This window comes from Rhipicephalus microplus, chromosome 8 (assembly GCF_043290135.1).
Source record: "Rhipicephalus microplus isolate Deutch F79 chromosome 8, USDA_Rmic, whole genome shotgun sequence".
Classification (NCBI taxonomy): Eukaryota; Metazoa; Arthropoda; class Arachnida; order Ixodida; family Ixodidae; genus Rhipicephalus; species Rhipicephalus microplus.
Window position 1 is genome coordinate 29,371,070 of NC_134707.1, and position 17,835 is coordinate 29,388,904.

Below are 17,835 nucleotides of genomic sequence, written 5' to 3' on the forward strand. Positions count from 1 at the left end.
GAGGCCGAATTCTAGGCCATAGTGATCAAAAGCAGACCACCAAGATGGCGCCAGTTTTTCACCTTCCAATCAGTTTGAGAGTAGTGACCAACAGGGTAACTATATTACACAATATACTTTTTCATAGGCGTACGCAGGGGGTGACAACCCCCCCTACACATCTAAGGGGGTCGCCATGACAGCCCCATTGGTACTTAGGGACGAATTTCCTCATTCTTTTGTGACACCATGCAGGTTTTCTCCGTAGCTGCTGCAGGGGACCCGTGATGCTGCACTCTGAGTACTGTTTATTTTCACAGTAGCTACCCCCATCCCTGGAAGGCCAGTGACCAAAGGCCGGTCAATCTAAGAAGGATGTAATCGCTTTATATTGATGTCTGTATTAATTGTCAAGTCCGTACCAATTCATGTATTTCGACTTTTACCTGTCAAAGGAGGGGGGCGAATTGCCTTCTTGTTTTAATTTAAATCTACATTTATGCTTCATTTACTACGTTTACGATCAGATACATTTACATCAGATAAAGCTCACTATTAGTCACACTCGGTCCCCACTCAGATGAATCATGGGGTTACTGCTTAGCGGTTGGGATCCTCCGTTTCAGACGCCTTCAGTTTGCTCAGCGCATTGGTGACGATGCAGAGGTCTCCCTTCAGTTCACTGACGATGTTGGCGATCTTGCGGGTGTTGGTGAGGACGTCCACGGTCTGGGTGTACGGGTTGTAGCGTAAGCCGAAGGGCCGCTTGATGGTTTTGGCGAACTCCCTGGGAAAATTATTAGCGAGTGTTCGTTAAAGAACGCATCTCATGAGGAACGTCAACGTTAATGCGGCTACAGCATGAGAAGGGTGTACCGTGAATTCATATTACGAGCCAACACGCACTGCAGACTACCCAGAACGACATGCGGCGACCGCTATGCTGCAGAGTATTCATCAGGTCGATGCCTATTAGTCCTGATAAATTCCAGCCCAGATAAACCCATTATTGATGTACGGTGAAGCATCAAGTATAGCCACAACTGAAACGTGTCATGTATGAGATGTGTACTGAGAGAGGGCTCCTTCCTCGCGCTTTTTCTCTGCACTCGTTTCGCCAGCCACGACGTCACAAATGTTTTAGCGTGGCGTATATTTGAATATATACTACATGCATGGTGCATGCGCCGGAGTAAGAGACGGTACAACACGATCTATTTTACGATTTCTGCTGCTTGGTGTTTACTAGCTAAAGCTTATCTATCCATAATCAAATAGGATTGCTTGAACATTTATGTACGACGGGTTAGGGTTGTCTCTGCGTCAAAAAAGCTTTGAAGGTTGTCTCTCTACGCTGACATACACAAACTATAATCCTGATTGATCAGTTTTAGGGGCATATGTTTTTCAATCAATCGGGTTATCGGAAGTGGAGGTGACTTTAAAAAAAAATGGTGTGCCTCCTAACAGCTTCATATATTTGCGCCTCGAGCCATGGTAAGTGTGTCGAAAGCATGCCCGTAGTCTAAGCGAGGTGGTCTGCGTCGAAGTTGCGCGACTGCAAAGAATCGCAAAGGCATCACAATCTAACGCCGTATTGCTGTTATCAACGGCTAATTTTTCCCATTGCAAAGAAACTAGCATTGTCATCATTACATGGCCAATTACTCTCATACCTCATTTTCTTATCTTTCTTTCGTAATCCCAAGTGAAACAGATCTGGACTTATCACAAAACTCTTATGAAGTCCTCTTTTCAATTTTTTTCCGGTGTGGTATAACCTTACCTCATCTGCAGCTTTGCTTCATTGAAACTGTCCGTGTAGAAATAGACATTCTGGAAAGCCGTAATAATTGGCTCCGTCTCTATGGTTATGGCTGGGTCAAACGGCAGCACGTTTGCTTTGTCCGTGAGGGCGTGCTGTAGACAAGGAAAGTTGGTTATTTCCGGCGTAAGTTATGCCCCAATAAAAGAAATTGACACTATATATACTGTCTGAAGATTCATTTAGAACTGCTTCGAGATTTTTGTCTCGCATAAAGTTCTATTTTCAGTCCAAAGCTTTAAACTTGAATTGCGCTTAAGCAGCTGTGCTGACTGAACTAACCCCCCCCCCCCCCCCACAAGTGTAAGGTATACCGAGCCAAGCTTGGTTCTCCCTGCCTTTCTTCCCTACTTATCTCTGTCTTTCTCAAATAGCCTGTGCTTTCATGGCAACTTTACTGGTAAGGTGCTGTTGCTTCTGAGACACGTTTTGAAGTGAGGAGCAATATTTTCATACAGATGGAATGTAATGAAGTCCACTGATTTTATCTACTATTAGTTTGCTACTAAAGTTGAAACTTCATATGCCAGTTTTGCAGTAGTATGAAGTCGTCGCTCATTTATTTGGAAGACGTAAAATAACTTATCATTTACTTCGAACGGTGATTTCGGAGACTCAAGAAAATAAATTTCTGGAGACGCAAGCTCCAGAAATTCTGCCAGGGTCACAACTTTTCAAAACAGTTTTTTTCTATTATTGATATGTTTCGTTTAGTTAATTGTAATATATACTCACACGTAATTCTGCAGCTGAAGAAAGGAGACCAGCTCCGTACACTTTCATTTCTCCGTTTTGCTTGCAAAGTCCGAACTCCACGGTAAAGAAGTAACACTGCAAGGAATGTCGAAACACAGGAAAAAGAAAAAAAAAGGCTTGAAATAGCTTATCAAGTACTGTGGTGATAGTGCAATTGTATATTCTGGTATAATTAAAATTATGGTGTACAGGCTTGACTAAAACGCAACTGCGTATCTCGGAAGCCCTTACGTCTTGTACTTGAGTGTTCATTTTCTAGCAGCATTTCAAGAATTTGAATACTTAAAACGGACATTGATAAAAAGTTATCGTATACCTATCTAAATGTAGATATTTCACGCCATAAAATACCAAAAAACGACCCTTCAGTAGTAAAGAATTATACTTTATAAAACTCAAATTTGTAGCTCCGCTCACTCCCTGAAAGAAATTTGGTGAAACCCCGTCAGTTCTGCAACGCAGTTGTTTACTATAATACCGGTGATCCTTTAGTGAACCGAAACGATGATGTACACGTTTTGAAGTTAATTTAGCTAACATGAACAAACTATACGAAGTTTAAAAATGAGAATCGGAATAACATTGTATTATCATCTATGCTCCTATTAAAGTTGCAAAATATTATGCAGGAGGAGATTGCTAATTGGGATAGTCTATTGGGAACTTCGGTGCATGATAAACACGAAAATAAAAGGGCATTAGAAAAAGGGCAGAAAATCAAGAAATGGGACAGCGACCTATTTTTTAGTGCTGATAATTTCGCATCGATCAATCGCTATGGCATAATTAGGCGTGGCCATTCAGGGCTGTGAAGAACCGTCGCTGTATGCTGTCTTGGAATGCTTTAGTAAACTTTGATGTATTTTCCAATCATTGGTGCCCTTTACTCTGCGCGTGATCGGCACAATGTTATGATCTTATTCCAGCTTTCATCGAAAACCGCGGAAGTGATAAGACGCGAAAGAAAGAAAGAAAGCTTCTGTGATATCGCTTGTAGTCTTATACAATGCTCTATAATACTTGAAGGTAATCACCGAGACTAGCGGCGTACATCTTTTCATGTGTTACACAGAGAAACTTTGCCGTGAAGGCCTCCATTTGGATTTTAGCGTGGTATAGGAGCTTCGTTCCGATACGATGGCGCCCTAGGACCTCAGGCTATCTATACGAAAATGCAATTCCGAATAGACTAACCGTTGCGAGTTTGTCGATCTCGTCGTCTGAAGCACCCAAAGAGGCGAGTCCGATTTCCTGTGAGAATTGCGCGAAGTTCGCATCGGCCAGCATCGGACAGTGACCCAGAATTTCGTGGCAGCAATCCCTGAAGATAGTCACACGAACAAAAAACAAAATGAATTTGAATCTGCACATTTCATCAAAAAAAATGATGATGGGTAGAACTGCATTTTTCTGTCAACAATTTCTTCTCCTGGAACGAAGAATGTATCTTTTGGCCATGGTTCTTGGTGCTTTGAAAATAGTACCAGTACCACCTCCTCGACAGTACCAGTACCACCTTCTTGTTCTATTCATAAACATGGGAGGCAAATTTTGAAGGGAGGGAATTTGTTTTTCCATGCCAATATTACACTTAAACACACAGAAAGAAGTTTGGCAAGCGTAATGCTAGGTACTAATAGTTATTGCTTACGGCTTATTATTGCGACTGACTGTTCACATTTCCTTATTAATTATTAGTACAACAACTGTTATTATTTGCGCTTTTGGTAACTATCCGAACTCATGGAAACCATTTCTTGAAAACTTTGTCAAGATTATGACCTTTTCGTCTGAACCCAATTTTACAACATTTTAAGTTATAATATAGTGATATTATTCTAATAAAATAATAATAACGATAATAATAATAACTTATAATTATGTTTACAAAGAGCATTTGGCAGTAGATGCATTGATTGTGTATCTACTGCAAAACAGAGAAGTCTTAGGTAGATCTTTGTAGAAGTAATCTATAGACAGTATACAGGCTACCTAAATTATAATTTGATGTGAGAAAACAACGTCGTAGTGTTGACATGCTGAAAGGCAGCTGTAGCATGCGAGAAACATTTCTTCTGTCAATAAATACAGCGGCGAATGAGCTGCGGTCACAGGAATACAGAAAGAGCTGTACTCACGGCTCTGGCGTGTAGAATGGGTCTGAGCCATGACGTATGTATTGCGTGCAGTGAAACACGCGAAATGCGAGGCCCGCTAAGAAATCCCGGGCAGATAGGTATCCTGCCACTGGTCTCAGCTGAAATCCTGTTCTAACTGAAAGGAGAGTGGAAAGAGGTGTAAACACTTCATAGCATTCACATATATGCTGCATCACAACCGCAAATCATACATAATTCGAGTTCTCTGCATAGAGCTCCTGGAGATTTTAATCGCAATTCATTGAATGATTGCTGGCTCACACGCAATTGTGTAGTTGAATGGATTGGAAAACTAATTTAAAGCATATGTAGTCAATCTTACCCGCTGTGGTGGTCTAGTGGCTAAGGTACTCGGCTGCTGCCTCGCAGGTCGCGGGATCGAATCCCGGCTGCAGCGGCTGCATTTTCGATGGAGGCGGAAATGTTGTAGGCCTGTGTGCTCAGATTTGGGTGCACGTTAAAGAACCCCACGGGGTCGAAATTTTCGGAGCCCTCCACTACAGCGTCTCTCATAATGATATCATGGATTTGGGACATTAAACCCCAGAAATCAATGAATGAATGTAGGTAATCTTATAGGGAGGTCACAAAAATGGCATGAATGCTTTAAGCATATAGACACTGTCTTGCAACATAACGCCTACTCTTGCGGGACTACCGCCGAACACATACTGTAAAGGCTTATTGACACCGATGGCGGAGAGGCTGAAGAGTGTAAACGGGTGAGCGAAAAGCGTAGAAAATCTCCTCGCCAGGCGGCTCATGCAGGTGGAAAACAAGGTGGCTAACCCGATCAATGGGGAACCGACTGTTTTCCGCACGCCTAAGCTCTTTGCTTTGCCGCGGGTGATCAGATTGCCGTGTAATGGGGGCGATGATCAATTTTCGGGAGTGGAGATAAGGTACAGTAACTCTACTTGGCAGTAGCAGCCTCACGTGACAGCTAAAGGAGCGCCAAAACGCGAGATGCTCCGCCTTCTCAGCCAGGTGGGAGCCTAAAGAGCCACGCGGTACGTCTGGACAGTAAAGGCTCGTTCACACCGAAGGTGGGATGGCCAAAGCGGCGAGGCGGCAACGCGAAAAGCGGAAAAATCCTCCTCTCTTGGCAGAAATAGCAGGAGGAAAACGAGGTGGAAAGGGCGATCGCTCTCGAGGCTCGTCGCTTTGCCGCATCCAATCAGAACGCCACGCGGTGGAGGCGCGGTAATGGTGCATGTTTACCTTTGGGAGAAGCATTACCACGTCATAGAGACACGTGCGCAAAAGCGGGAAATGCCCGTCTTCTCTGACGCGCGGTGATCCAAAGGAGGCGAGCGCCTCGAAAAGCCCGCTTGCTTTCGGCCAGTGCGTGCACTTGTTCAGACCTGCCACCTCTTATGAATCGCCGCGCGGCAGAGCAGACAGGCATCTCGCGCTTTTGCGTACCTGTCGCTATGACGTGTCAGTGCTTCTCCCAACCCTATGGCGAATTCCACTGGTACATCCGGAGTGGCCACCAAAATCTTGGAGTGAGCACTCGGAGTGTGTCAAACGAGATATGAGAGCGGAACACGTGAATGCCCCGCGTGAGGCCTCTCCGGAAGTTTTTTACGCATACGTTACTGAACCTGTACCGCAAACAATTTTCTTCTCTGCTCTCGACGTTTCAATGACAACTGTATCGTCACTGCAAAGCACACATTTCGACCACGCAGTCTCGCGGAAAGCAGGGATACCGCTTTCCAATTTTAGTTATAGCGCGAGAACAGAACGACGACACAGAGACAAGAAGGACACGAAGGACCTTCGTGTCTCTGCGTCATCATTCTGTTCTCGCGCTATACCTATCGTCATGTCATACCAACTAGCCCAAGCTGCCACACTTATAAGTTCCAATTTTAAGAATGTAAACAAGAGCACAGGGTTACTACGCCGCCTCCAAAAACGCCGAGGGCAAGCCAGCTGCCCGACTCTACCGGAAATGACGGCAACGCATTCTCGGAGTTCCGGCGAAATCTGTCCCTGCAAGACGGAGCACGCGGAACACTCTGTCGCGGAGTGGATCGCTCCGAATCTACCAGTGAAAAATGCGAACTTGCTCCGAATCTACCAGCGAAACGCGGATTGTCAGCTTTGGAGCAAGAAAACTTGCTCCCGATCGACGAGTAAAATTCGCCATTACACCCGCACCACCGCCACGCATACGCTGCATGACGTTCTGATTGGCTGCGACAAAGCGGCGAGCCTCGGCAAGCGGCAAAAAAAATATCTCCGAGAACGATCTTCTTTGCCGCCTGGTTTTTTCGCGGCTTTCATTGGCTGGAGAGGAGGATTTTCCCGCTTTCCGCGTTGCCGCCTCGCCGCTTTGGCCGCCCCGCCTTCGGTGTGAACAAGCCTTTGCTATATACGCTACCTTTAGGTGGCAGAGTTGCGCCTCTGATAGAACTCGCCGCTAGAGCCCTATTCGCCAAGCACGCTCACGTGCGCAAAAAGCGTCTTTTAGAGGGAAAGCCAACTTCACAAATGCGTGGGTGTTGGTGACTCCACGCCATTTGCGCCACCACCAACGCTGCCCAAATAGTTCGGCGAAGTGATCCGGCTGAGTGGAAAATCCACTTTGTTGTGGTGGTGGTTGTCTTCTGTTGCTCATTTTTAATGAAAGTCAGTGTTTTTTTCTTATATAGTGATTCCAGGGCAGCGCAGTACGGTGACTGAATGCCGAGAAGTCAACACATTCGACTGCAGGTCAAAAGTTTCAGCAGTTACATACGACTCACTATACTTGTTCCAGCATTACAGTACGTTCCAGAATGCACTTCACCATAGACAATACGCCTGAGTGATATATGTATATAAAGCGTGGTTATAAATCTCGTGGTAATATTCTTGTTACTAGTAGGCGATAACAAACAGGGTATGCATTCTTTTGAGCGCACTCGTTGACATACATAAAACAGGACGAAACGATAGCATTGTGTGCGAGTGAATGTTTGAATATGCACCTTACACGCCTCTCAAGGCGGTATAATTCACCACGGGCATTCTGCGGCATTGAATTCCAAGCCTCACCAAGTGGTTACATTATGCAATAGCAAAGTAAAATGCCCTGGGAATTCTCGTTTGCTTGCGTTGTTTGTGAAACACGGAGTGATAGTGCCAGCAGTTGTTTCATCGAGCCACCTACTTAATCGTTTAAAGCGTTAGGACAAAAACTACAAAAAACAGCGATAGGTGGTTCCTAATTTATCGGGAATCACGTTCACTATTCTCAACAAGTAAGCGTTGGTTTTTCTGTTTGCCATTTAAAACAAAAATATTCCTATGGTGAACATCAAATAGTTAAAGCACCAGTAATAATTAAAGTTATTATTTGTTCGAGCTTTCTTTTTCGTCGAAGCGGAAGTCATTGCGTCAGCGAAGTGTTATGAACGAGCGAGAAAATGCCTGGAGCCGCTGGGCCGCGTTGGCTTCTGTATTCGAAAGGAGCGGCTTTCCTGAATGACGTGGACTCCTCAGCGGGCCTATGCACTTTTCTGCTACCTAAGAGTAGTATATACAGTAACTCTATAGTGTGAACAAGTCTGTTCACACCAGACGCGGAGCGGCCAAATCAGACGAGCGCAAAAAGGGTTGGAATACTCCTCACCAGGCCGATGAAGTGGATGGAAAACGAGGAGGCGAGCCGGATCGCTCGAGGAACGTTTTTTTGTTCCGCCCGTCCAAGATTTCCCCTTTGCCGCAGCCAATCAGAGCGTCCGGTGGTGGTGCCGCTGGTGTAGACACCCGATTAAGGGGGGAATGACACGAAATCTGTGCAGGCGGCTCGGGTGACAGTATAGTGACAAGACGGTGACATTTCCGCTAAAATCAGGGGCACGCAACTTCCTAGGCTATGGAGGCAACTATGGGGGCGAGCCGTGCTGCCTGAGCAGAAATGCGCACTCACCGCCTGACCAAGTTAAAAATCCGCTCTACCATTTTGTCCACTCAAGACTTCGGTGGGGGCCGTAAGAGTTAACTTTCTTGCTTCAAACTCATGCGAGTACTTAAGGCTTCATATTAATTCGACATTGTGGAGCTTGCGTTGAAATGTGCCTTTCTTGTCAGTTTAACTTTAACATGCGTTCCTCATTGGGTGAAGCCGTCAAGCTGAAAGAGCGACTGGTGATTACGAATGTTGCAGGCTTGACCGAAGTGCAGTCTTTGAAATTAGGTTACCAAACCTACGTGCAATCCCAAGTTGACTATTACGGTTCAGGCAGTACTGAAAAGACTGTACTGTTAGTGTTTTCCAGTGCATTAAAAAATGAGCGTTGCTCGACAAAGTTGTATCGTACTTTTAGATGAGCACGCGTTTTACGTGTTTGGGGTTTTCGAAAAAAAGATTCACATAAGTATTTTTTTATGACTATTAGGAATACAGGGTGTAGAAACTTACACTTCAGGAACTGGCTGATATCCTCCAACTGGGGAATATTATCCTCTCTGTAAGTAAGAAAAAAGATGGGGAGTGTTGTTGATTGTCGAGCTTGCATACATTAGAGGGACCCCTGTTACACAAATTAGGCCTGTTGTTATCAGCAATTCTTCTCGAACTGTGCAATACACCGACAACGTTGCGGGAGTTGCAACGCCAAAACAAATCTGCAATATTTTTATCGTTAGGAAGAAAGTTTGCGGAATAGGGCGACACACAGCGGTAATTTTTGTGATCTAAAGCGACGCTTCACGACGTGGGAGTGACGTCAGAGGTCGTGCGTTTTGATTCGTTCGACACGACACGTCACTCGTAATACTCACGTGGTCCCGAATAGAACACACTGACGTGAGCTAAACATTGTTACAGCAATCTTTATACTTTCTCAGATACGAAAGCATGCCTTTTTGATTCATGGAAATGTGAAAAATATTGCAAAATGAAAAATATTGCAAATGCTAGGAGCGCTGCACAGCGGCCACCACAAGGCGTGTCATCTGATACGTCTCCGTCGCATAGGAATGGCGGATAGCTTCCGATGTGAATCATGCGACACTGACGAGACAATAGAACATCTACTGTGTTCATGTGAACGTTTTGCGAGCGAACGCAACTTGCTACGCCAAACGTTAGAGACACTGGACAGTAGACCTTGTTCCGAAGAGAAGATCCTTGGTTCATGGCTCTACGCGTCGCAGGCCAGCAAAGCGACGCGGTCATTGCTAAGTTTTCTAAAGACGACCGGACTACGCGACCGCTTATAAGCGTGCAATGGACGAGGCCACATCTACACACACGTTGCCCTTCACTTCTGTCTCTCTTCTCCTTTAATCCCCTCACCCCTTCCCACAGTGCAGGGTAGCAAACCGAACGTGCGTCTGGTTGACCTCCTTGCCTTTCATTTCTTCCCTTCCTCCTCCTCCTTCTCTGTACGAGGCGCAAGGTGATTGGTAACGGCCTTTGACGTCAGTCGGAGAGTGAAATTCGAAAAGGAATTTTTTTCTTTTAGTATGCTGTTTGTTCTGGCTGAACGCCAATAACTTCCGATACGGTATATCGATATTGATAATTATTTTTGCGTTATTCTCAGTATTCGGCACTACACAAACTCCAGCGCTGCAGAATGCATACGAAAAAGCGTCGCAGGGCCCCTTTGAACGCCCATAGGAGGGTCATTATTGTGACAACCCCGAACTCGCTCCTAATTTAAAATTGTGGAAAAGGCAGCTTCGAGCTATGCAGTCTGGTGGCCCATTATGTCCAATAATGACAAGACGGCCACCAATTCAGGTAAATCAAAAGTGATAGAGGTAAAGTATCGGTGCCAATGTTGACGTTATCTTAAGTCGGTTCAGTCTAAAATGCCATAATAATCGGTAGCTACATTCCCCTAAACATTGGACGGGTAATTAAAAAAATAACTGGTACAGATGCTGTTTATAATGTCAAGTCTAACCATTTCCTGATACGTTGAAAGCAATGAAAATAACAATACTATAGGTATTTATGACCAAACTGGATACTAAAGACTTGTTAATGATGGTAGAGGTAATTACCACGCACATGACACAAACATACTTACACACGTCATTTACTATATAAAAGTCCAAATCAATTGATCTGTTTTTTTCACGCACAAAATGAAAATAAAATGGATGCAATCTAGAAAGTGTTGTAACCAGTAACTTTAAAGCGATAACTCGAGAGAGAGAGAGAAACAACTTTTATTGAAACAGCAAGTGTTAGAGGAGTTGACTCCCCTCCCTTAGATGGCAGCTAGGAGTCCTTGGGCCCTAGCGGCATCTTCGGCTTGCCTGATGACCTGTAGTTGGTCCTCGATGCTTGAGCTTAGCAGCGCGGTCTCCCACTGCTCCGTATTCATGTATGTGTTTGGCCCCTTCACGATGTTGGGGCAAGCCCAGATAATGTGTTTGAGGTCCGCCCGCTGATTGCAGTGTTTACATCTGTCTGAGTAGAGGTCCGGGTAACAATGATTATAAGCGATTGGGTTTGGGAACGTGTTTGTTTGTAATAGGCGCCACGCTGTCGCCTGCTGCTTATTTAATGAGGAGTGTGGTGGCGGGTAGTGCTGCCTCCCTAATCTGTAGTGCTTGGTAATTTCGTTGTAACTGAACATGCGGTCTCTCTCCGCACGCGGGCTCCGCGTCATTCCTGCCCCTGCTCGGCTCGCTAACTCTCGAGCTAGGGTGTGTGCGGTTTCATTGCCCGGGAGCGAGGAGTGGGCAGGCGTCCATATAACATAAACGTCGCGCTCTCCGCGAAAGTTATTTAAGATTCTTAACGCCTCTTTCGAGACCCTTCCGTTAGCGAAGTTATGAATCGCGGTTTTAGAATCACTGATCACGACGCTGGCCCTTGTGGACGCAAGCGTCAGCGCTATGGCCGTTTCTTCAGCGATTTCCGAATTTCCTGTTTTAATGGTGCCGCTAGCAAGCAGGTGGCCCGCTTGATTTGAAGCGACTATTGCCATGTGTCGACCGTCTGTATATTCGGCTGCATCTACATATACCACGTCCGCGTCATGTTGAAACTTCTTGTGCAGTGCTCTCGCTCTTGCATTCCTCCGCTCCCGGTGATGTTCGGGGTGCATGTTTCTGGGTAACGGAGGTATTATGATGCGCTCTCTGGTTTCTTTTGGGATATCGTATTTATTGCCGCTTTGGCCAGCGTACGTTATTGCAAGTTTGTGCAGGATGTGTCTTCCCGTGTTGCTTTGCGCGAGTCGTTCATATTGCGCTATCATATGAGCCTCAATAAGTTCGTCTAGCGTGTTATGCATTCCTAACGCTTCGAACTTTTCGTTAGACGTGGTGATCGGTAATCCGAGGGCTTGCTTATATGCTTTTTTAATTATGCATTCTATCTTTTGTTTTTCCGCCACTTGCAACTTGAGGTATGGGGTCACATACACTATGCGGCTGACGACGAAGGCTTGGATGAGCTGCACTAAGTTGTGTTCTTTCACGCCGTAGTTTTTGTTGGCGATTCTTCGAATCATTCGAATGGTTTGTTGGGTGTTGTTATCCAGTAACTTTATTGCTTCCCCGTTATGTCCGTTCTCGGATATTCGGAGTCCCAGAACTCTTATGTGTTGTACCTGAGGTATTGGGTAACCTCCTGCTAAGATTGTGATGTTGTGTCGTTCGTGAATGCGCTTGCGACCTCTGCTTGTAGGTCTGTAGAGTAATAACTCCGATTTTTGAGGAGAGCATTTTAGGCCATTGTTCTCCACGTATCGCTCTACCGTATTTACTGCTTGTTGTAAAATCTCTTCTATGTGACCGTCGCTCCCGCCCGTCACCCATAGGGTGATGTCATCCGCATAGATACTGTGCTGAAGCCCTTCGACGCGTTCCAGCTCTGAGGGTAAACCAAGCATCGCCACGTTGAATAGGAAAGGGGAAAGCACCGAACCTTGTGGTGTTCCCTTGTTGCCTAGAACGAATTCTTCGGATTCCGCTTCCCCGGCCGTGAGTGTAGCTTTACGGTTGGTGAGAAAATCTTTTATGTAATCGTACACTCTCCGACCTACGTGTAGGTTTTGCAAGTTGCGCAATATGGCCTCGTGGGTGACGTTATCAAATGCCTTCTGCAGGTCAAGGCCCAGAATGGCTTTTGTATCCAGGGTGTGCGTTTCGGCGTCTATGATTTGATTCTTTAGCTGCAACATGACGTCTTGCGTCGAGAGTCTTGGTCGAAAGCCGATCATGGTGTGTGGGTATAGCTCGTTGTCGTCCATGTATCTGACGAGACGCGTTAAAATTACTTTTTCCATGAGCTTTCCAATGCAGGACGTCAATGAAATGGGCCTGAGATTTCCGATGAGCGGCTTTTTGCCCGGCTTGGGTATTAATATGATTTTGGCGGTTTTCCATTGCTGGGGTATGGCGCCCTTCTCCCAGCATTCGTTTATGTACTTTGTGAGAGCAGTGACGGATTCGTCATCTAAGTTGCGAAGTGTTTTATTTGTTATACCGTCGGGACCCGGGGCGGACTTGGGATTGAGTCGTCCGAGTTCGTATCGAATCTCTGCATCTGTTATGGAGGCGTCGAGGTCGACGTTATCCTTCCCTTCGTACTCTGGGAGTCGCGCCTTTGTGGCATCTCCTACGTATGTCTGGCGTAGCTCGCGTAAGAGCTCTGCTTCTGTACCTGCGTAGCTGTGTAGTATCCGTTGCAGGTTTTGTCTTTGTGTTGTTTTCGTGCCTTCTGGATCAAGGAGGCCTCGGAGAATGTTCCAAGTTTTGGACATTCCGAACTGCCTGTTCATTAAAGTGCACATGCCTGCCCACTGCTGCTGGGACAGCCTATTTGCGTAGTCTTCTATGTCTCTGTCGAGCGCGACGATTCTCTTTCTTAGACGCCGGTTGTGCTTTTGACCTTTCCAGCGTTCTTGCAGGCTGCGTTTTGCCTCCCACATGTGTAAGAGCTTGCTGTCCATTTCTTCCATTCCTGCCTCTTCGGGAACATGTTTGGTGGCTTTCTGCACGCTACGCTGGAGTGTGTCTGTCCACTTCTGTATATCTTCGATGGTCTCTGTAGCATCGTCCTCTCTTATCTTACGAAAGGTGTCCCACTCGGTTAACATTATTTTTCTGCCTTTCTTTTTACGCGGACCTGCTTGTAAAATTGTGCATACAATGTAGTGATCGCTGCCTAGATTTACGTTAGTGTTGGTCCAATGAGGGTTGGATATATTCCTTATGAATGTAAGGTCCGGCGTGGTGTCTCTACTGACGCTGTTCCCCATTCTGGTAGGGTCTTGTGGGTTAGTTATTAGCGTGAGCTCCTCGTGCTGCGCGTCGTTCCACAGGTTGCGGCCTTTAACGTTTTCGATGGTGTAACCCCAGGCGGCGTGTGGTGCGTTAAAGTCGCCCACGACGATCAGTGCTTGTCTGCCCGCTACGTTTAGCACTTTGCGGAAAAGCGAGCCAAACATTACCTTTTGTCGTGGTGGACTGTACACGTTCAACACAAACAAGCTTCCCTCCTTTTTTCGAGACGGGAGAATTTCTAGTAGGACGTGGTCTATGTTGCGTACGCCAGTATCGTGTTCTACAGCCGTTATATTACGATGTATCAGTGTGGTTACTGTTGCTTTTTCAGCTAAAGTGCTATATGATTTGTATCCTGATAATTTTGCGGTCCCCCCAGTTTCCTGGAGGGCGATTACATCTGGTGCTTGCTTGGTTTTTACGAATTGCTGCAGGTTACCCCGCTTACGACGAAACCCACGACAATTCCACTGCCAAATCGTGTATTCATTAGGTGGCGCCATGTTGGCTACTCGAGTTTTCTATGCAGCTGTTCTCAGCCGCAGGTGGTCTGCTGTACGGCTTGCTCTTGACCGGCCTCGCTCCTGCGGGTCGGGCGTCTTTCGAGACGTTTTCTAGCTGCCCTACCCTACCCTCGAGGGTGTCGAACCTCTGAGACATTTCATCTCGCATCTGCGTTATCTGCTGTTGTAGGTCCGCGCGCATCTGCATGAATTGCTGCTGTAAACCTACGAACATTTCCTGAAACATGCCTTTTACTTCTCCGAGTGTAGAGTCGCTTTGCTCATCGGCGTTTTCCTTTGCCCTTCGTTTATGCGGTGGCGTTTCTCCACTCATCGACGCGGGAACGGGCGTCGCCGGAGCTCGAAGAGGTGTCGACGCCCTAATGGGTGTTGGCGTGGTATGGGTCATCTCTGAGTGTTTTGGGTTCTTAAGCTTAGCGTTTTCTACTTTAAGCATTTTTACCTCTTCCCTTAGCGTCGCGTTTTCTCGCTTTATTTGCTCTAACAACTGTCTGATCTGTGTTATTTCCTGTTCTAAGGCGGACCCCGCGCGTGTAGGTGTAACAGCAGTGCCAGAGACCGCGTCTGCAAAGCTCACCTGTGCCTGAGTTTCTACCGCTCCTCGGCTGGATTGCAATCTTGACGTTGCCCTGGATCTCGATCGGGTTCTCGATCGGGTTCTCGAACGGGTTCTGGACCGGGTCCTCGACCTTGGTCTGCGACCGGGCTGCTTCCGACTGTCCCCCTCGTATGGTCCCGGGGGTGAGCCTTCTGTGCGATGGCCTTCTGATCCCTGGGTGTTCTCGCTCGTTGCTTTGCCAGCTCGTTTGTTGTAGTCGTTGATGCCGTATGGTGTTTCGGCCTCCGCTTCTTCTCTTCTTCGTCGCTCCCAGCGTCTTCGCCGGACCAAATACGGTATCTTGTACTTTGCCTTGCAGCATCTGTCTCCCGTAAAGTGAGCTTGCCCGCATAGCTGACATCTTGCTTCACACTGGTGTTCTTGCGGCGGGTTGGCCACGCCGCATCCTCTGCATATTTTTTCGTCTGGGTTGGGGCAAACGTCCGCCCTATGTCCCAGCCTCCCACATTCGTAGCAAATGTCAATGTGTTTTCTGTATAGCGAGCACCGGACGATGAGCGCTCCGTATTTCACGTATCTCGGCACGTGTAGTCCGTCGAAGAGCACGATTACATTGTCTGTGTTGCCCATCCTCTTCGCGTGTAATATGCTTGGGTTTCTTGCTGTCACTAGGTTGTCTATAATATCTTCGGAACTTTCCTCTTGGGATATCCCTCTTATGAGCCCCTTAGATGTGTTTTCCGGCGCTGCTCTGTAGGCGCTGGCTTCGTGTTCTTGCTCTCCCACTCGGATCTTCGTGATGGCTCCGTACCGCCTGGCTCGCTCTTCGGACGGCGTGCTGACGACCACGATATTCTGCTTGTAGTTTATGCATATACTGTCTTCTTCTGCTGCTTCGCGACCGACGCCAGCGGCGTTTCTCAGGCAACAGTATATGCGTGCCTGCCTGTGCTCCGAAACGCTGAGTCCTCCTCGTGGTCGCACGATCACTTTGTAGTCTTCTGCCGGTAGACGAGGAAGTCTGCTTGCATTAGCAATTTGTCGTATGGTTCGTTCACCTTTCCACTTGCTGTCCCCAGGCGCGCCCGTCGGCGCAGCAGCGTCTCTTAGCATGGTTCTCTTCGGGCCTGAAATCCCTCCAGATGTTTTCGTGATGTTTCTTCTGCGGACTTCGCACCATCCGGCGTCGTTGGTAAAGTCCTCCGGTTGCATATCTTCTCCTTCCACGCTTACAACCTCCATCGTGGTGCTAGACGCGCCGTCGAGGCGTTCCGGGGTCGCCCCAGGCGTCCTCGTCGACGCGTTGGACCTAGCTCTCCCCGCCGCTGCGGCGGCAGACGCAATGTTTGATCTTCGTGGCGACTCAGAATTATCGGTGTCAATGCCGAAAAAGCGGGCCCACCTTGCAATAGTTGGTATCCAGGTGTTCGGCTGAACTTCCTCCGTCGATTGGCGTAGAGACTTTAGCCAAGTTTTGCAATTTTTTAACAAAAATCATTTGAAAACTGCGGAGCCTACACAACGTGCGTCCGCACTCTGCGACTCCTAGCGTCCAACCTCGCGATAACTCGAGAAAACGTTTGTTTACCAATTGTGCCAGAGGCATTTGGATATGTGATCTGAAATTTTGTTCAGGGAGCAAAAACAAAAAAAAATAGATTTACCTGTAGCCACAGTATTTGATTAGTAGTCGAAAATTTTCCAAGAACTCTGAGCAGGCGTGCGTGGTGTAGAGTTGCCGTAGTTCTCGGAACACTCGTCCCCACGTGGTGCGTTCTTCGAGTGTGTACTCCACTCGGGGTATAGGCGAACCGCTGAAATTTAAGCACAACAAATATAGAAAGAAAAACAAATAAAAAATACAGAAAAGGAGGCAACGAGTGCAACCTACGCTATTTATTACCACCTCAAAAAATGTATGCAGGCATTAACGTATACTTACTACTTGTATTGCGTCGCAACATCCGCGAAGAACATGCGCCTCTGTCGGTATTCCGGGTCCTTGAAACCCTGAAAAATAAAGCAACACAACAAGGAACGCTACGATGTGAGACGCTCGCACTTCCAAGTCCAGAATGCGCGCAGGGCGAGCAACTGAAAATTATATATGATGACTATAATTACGACATGCATACACAGCATGTCCAACTAATTGTCGTAAGTTTTATTTCGATGCCTATCTCATACCACCGGAACGGAAAGTATTTAGTTCATCGTGGCGTTCCATGTAAAGGATTAGCTTATCGAATATCGTTATTTAGGTCTGCACTACTCAGAATTTTTTGAAGCCTTTAATTAATGCCTAATCCAATTCTCAATGAAGCTTTCTACCTCTGCCTGTACCATAGACAGTTACATGTACAAAGGTACAGGTAGTGTGTACCATTCCTTGCAGTGCAGGGGCTAGGGTCGATTCCGGACATTGAAGCAGGCACCTGCGGTGCCATTGTCTCTACAAATAAAGAATATGGTTTTGTGCGTAAAATCAACAGCGCCGAAATTTTGAAATATTTACTTCCTCCCTTGCGCTATTCACCTCTGCCCGAGGATGCGAAAAAATTCAAGACAACCTTAGGCACAATGATCAATAACGTACAAGGGCGATAATATTGCTCAATCGGTTACTCACAATCGTGGAAAACAGGATATTGAAACAGCGGGATAACTCATAACAAGAAGCGCTCAGCGCTATCCTGTCTGATTTGCTTGTCGGTTATTTATGCGTTGTTTTAGAGGGTCATTCCTTTGTAGTATATAAGTAATATGTAAAAATTTTTAAAA

At 46.5% G+C, this 17,835-nt stretch overlaps 1 protein-coding gene across 1 annotated transcript in view; it reads right to left on the reverse strand.

Moving 5' to 3' along the window:
• Nucleotides 1–423: 423 nt before the first annotated feature.
• The window catches only part of LOC119165283 (tryptophan 5-hydroxylase 1), a 35,728-nt gene continuing 18,316 nt past the window's right edge, over nt 424–17,835 (reverse strand). Inside the window, 8 exon segments of the mRNA XM_075871407.1 lie at nt 424–766; nt 1,766–1,899; nt 2,540–2,635; nt 3,755–3,881; nt 4,699–4,834; nt 9,137–9,183; nt 16,719–16,868; nt 16,997–17,064. Of these exon segments, the coding sequence (XP_075727522.1) occupies nt 580–766; nt 1,766–1,899; nt 2,540–2,635; nt 3,755–3,881; nt 4,699–4,834; nt 9,137–9,183; nt 16,719–16,868; nt 16,997–17,064 (945 nt within the window). The 3' untranslated portion in view covers nt 424–579.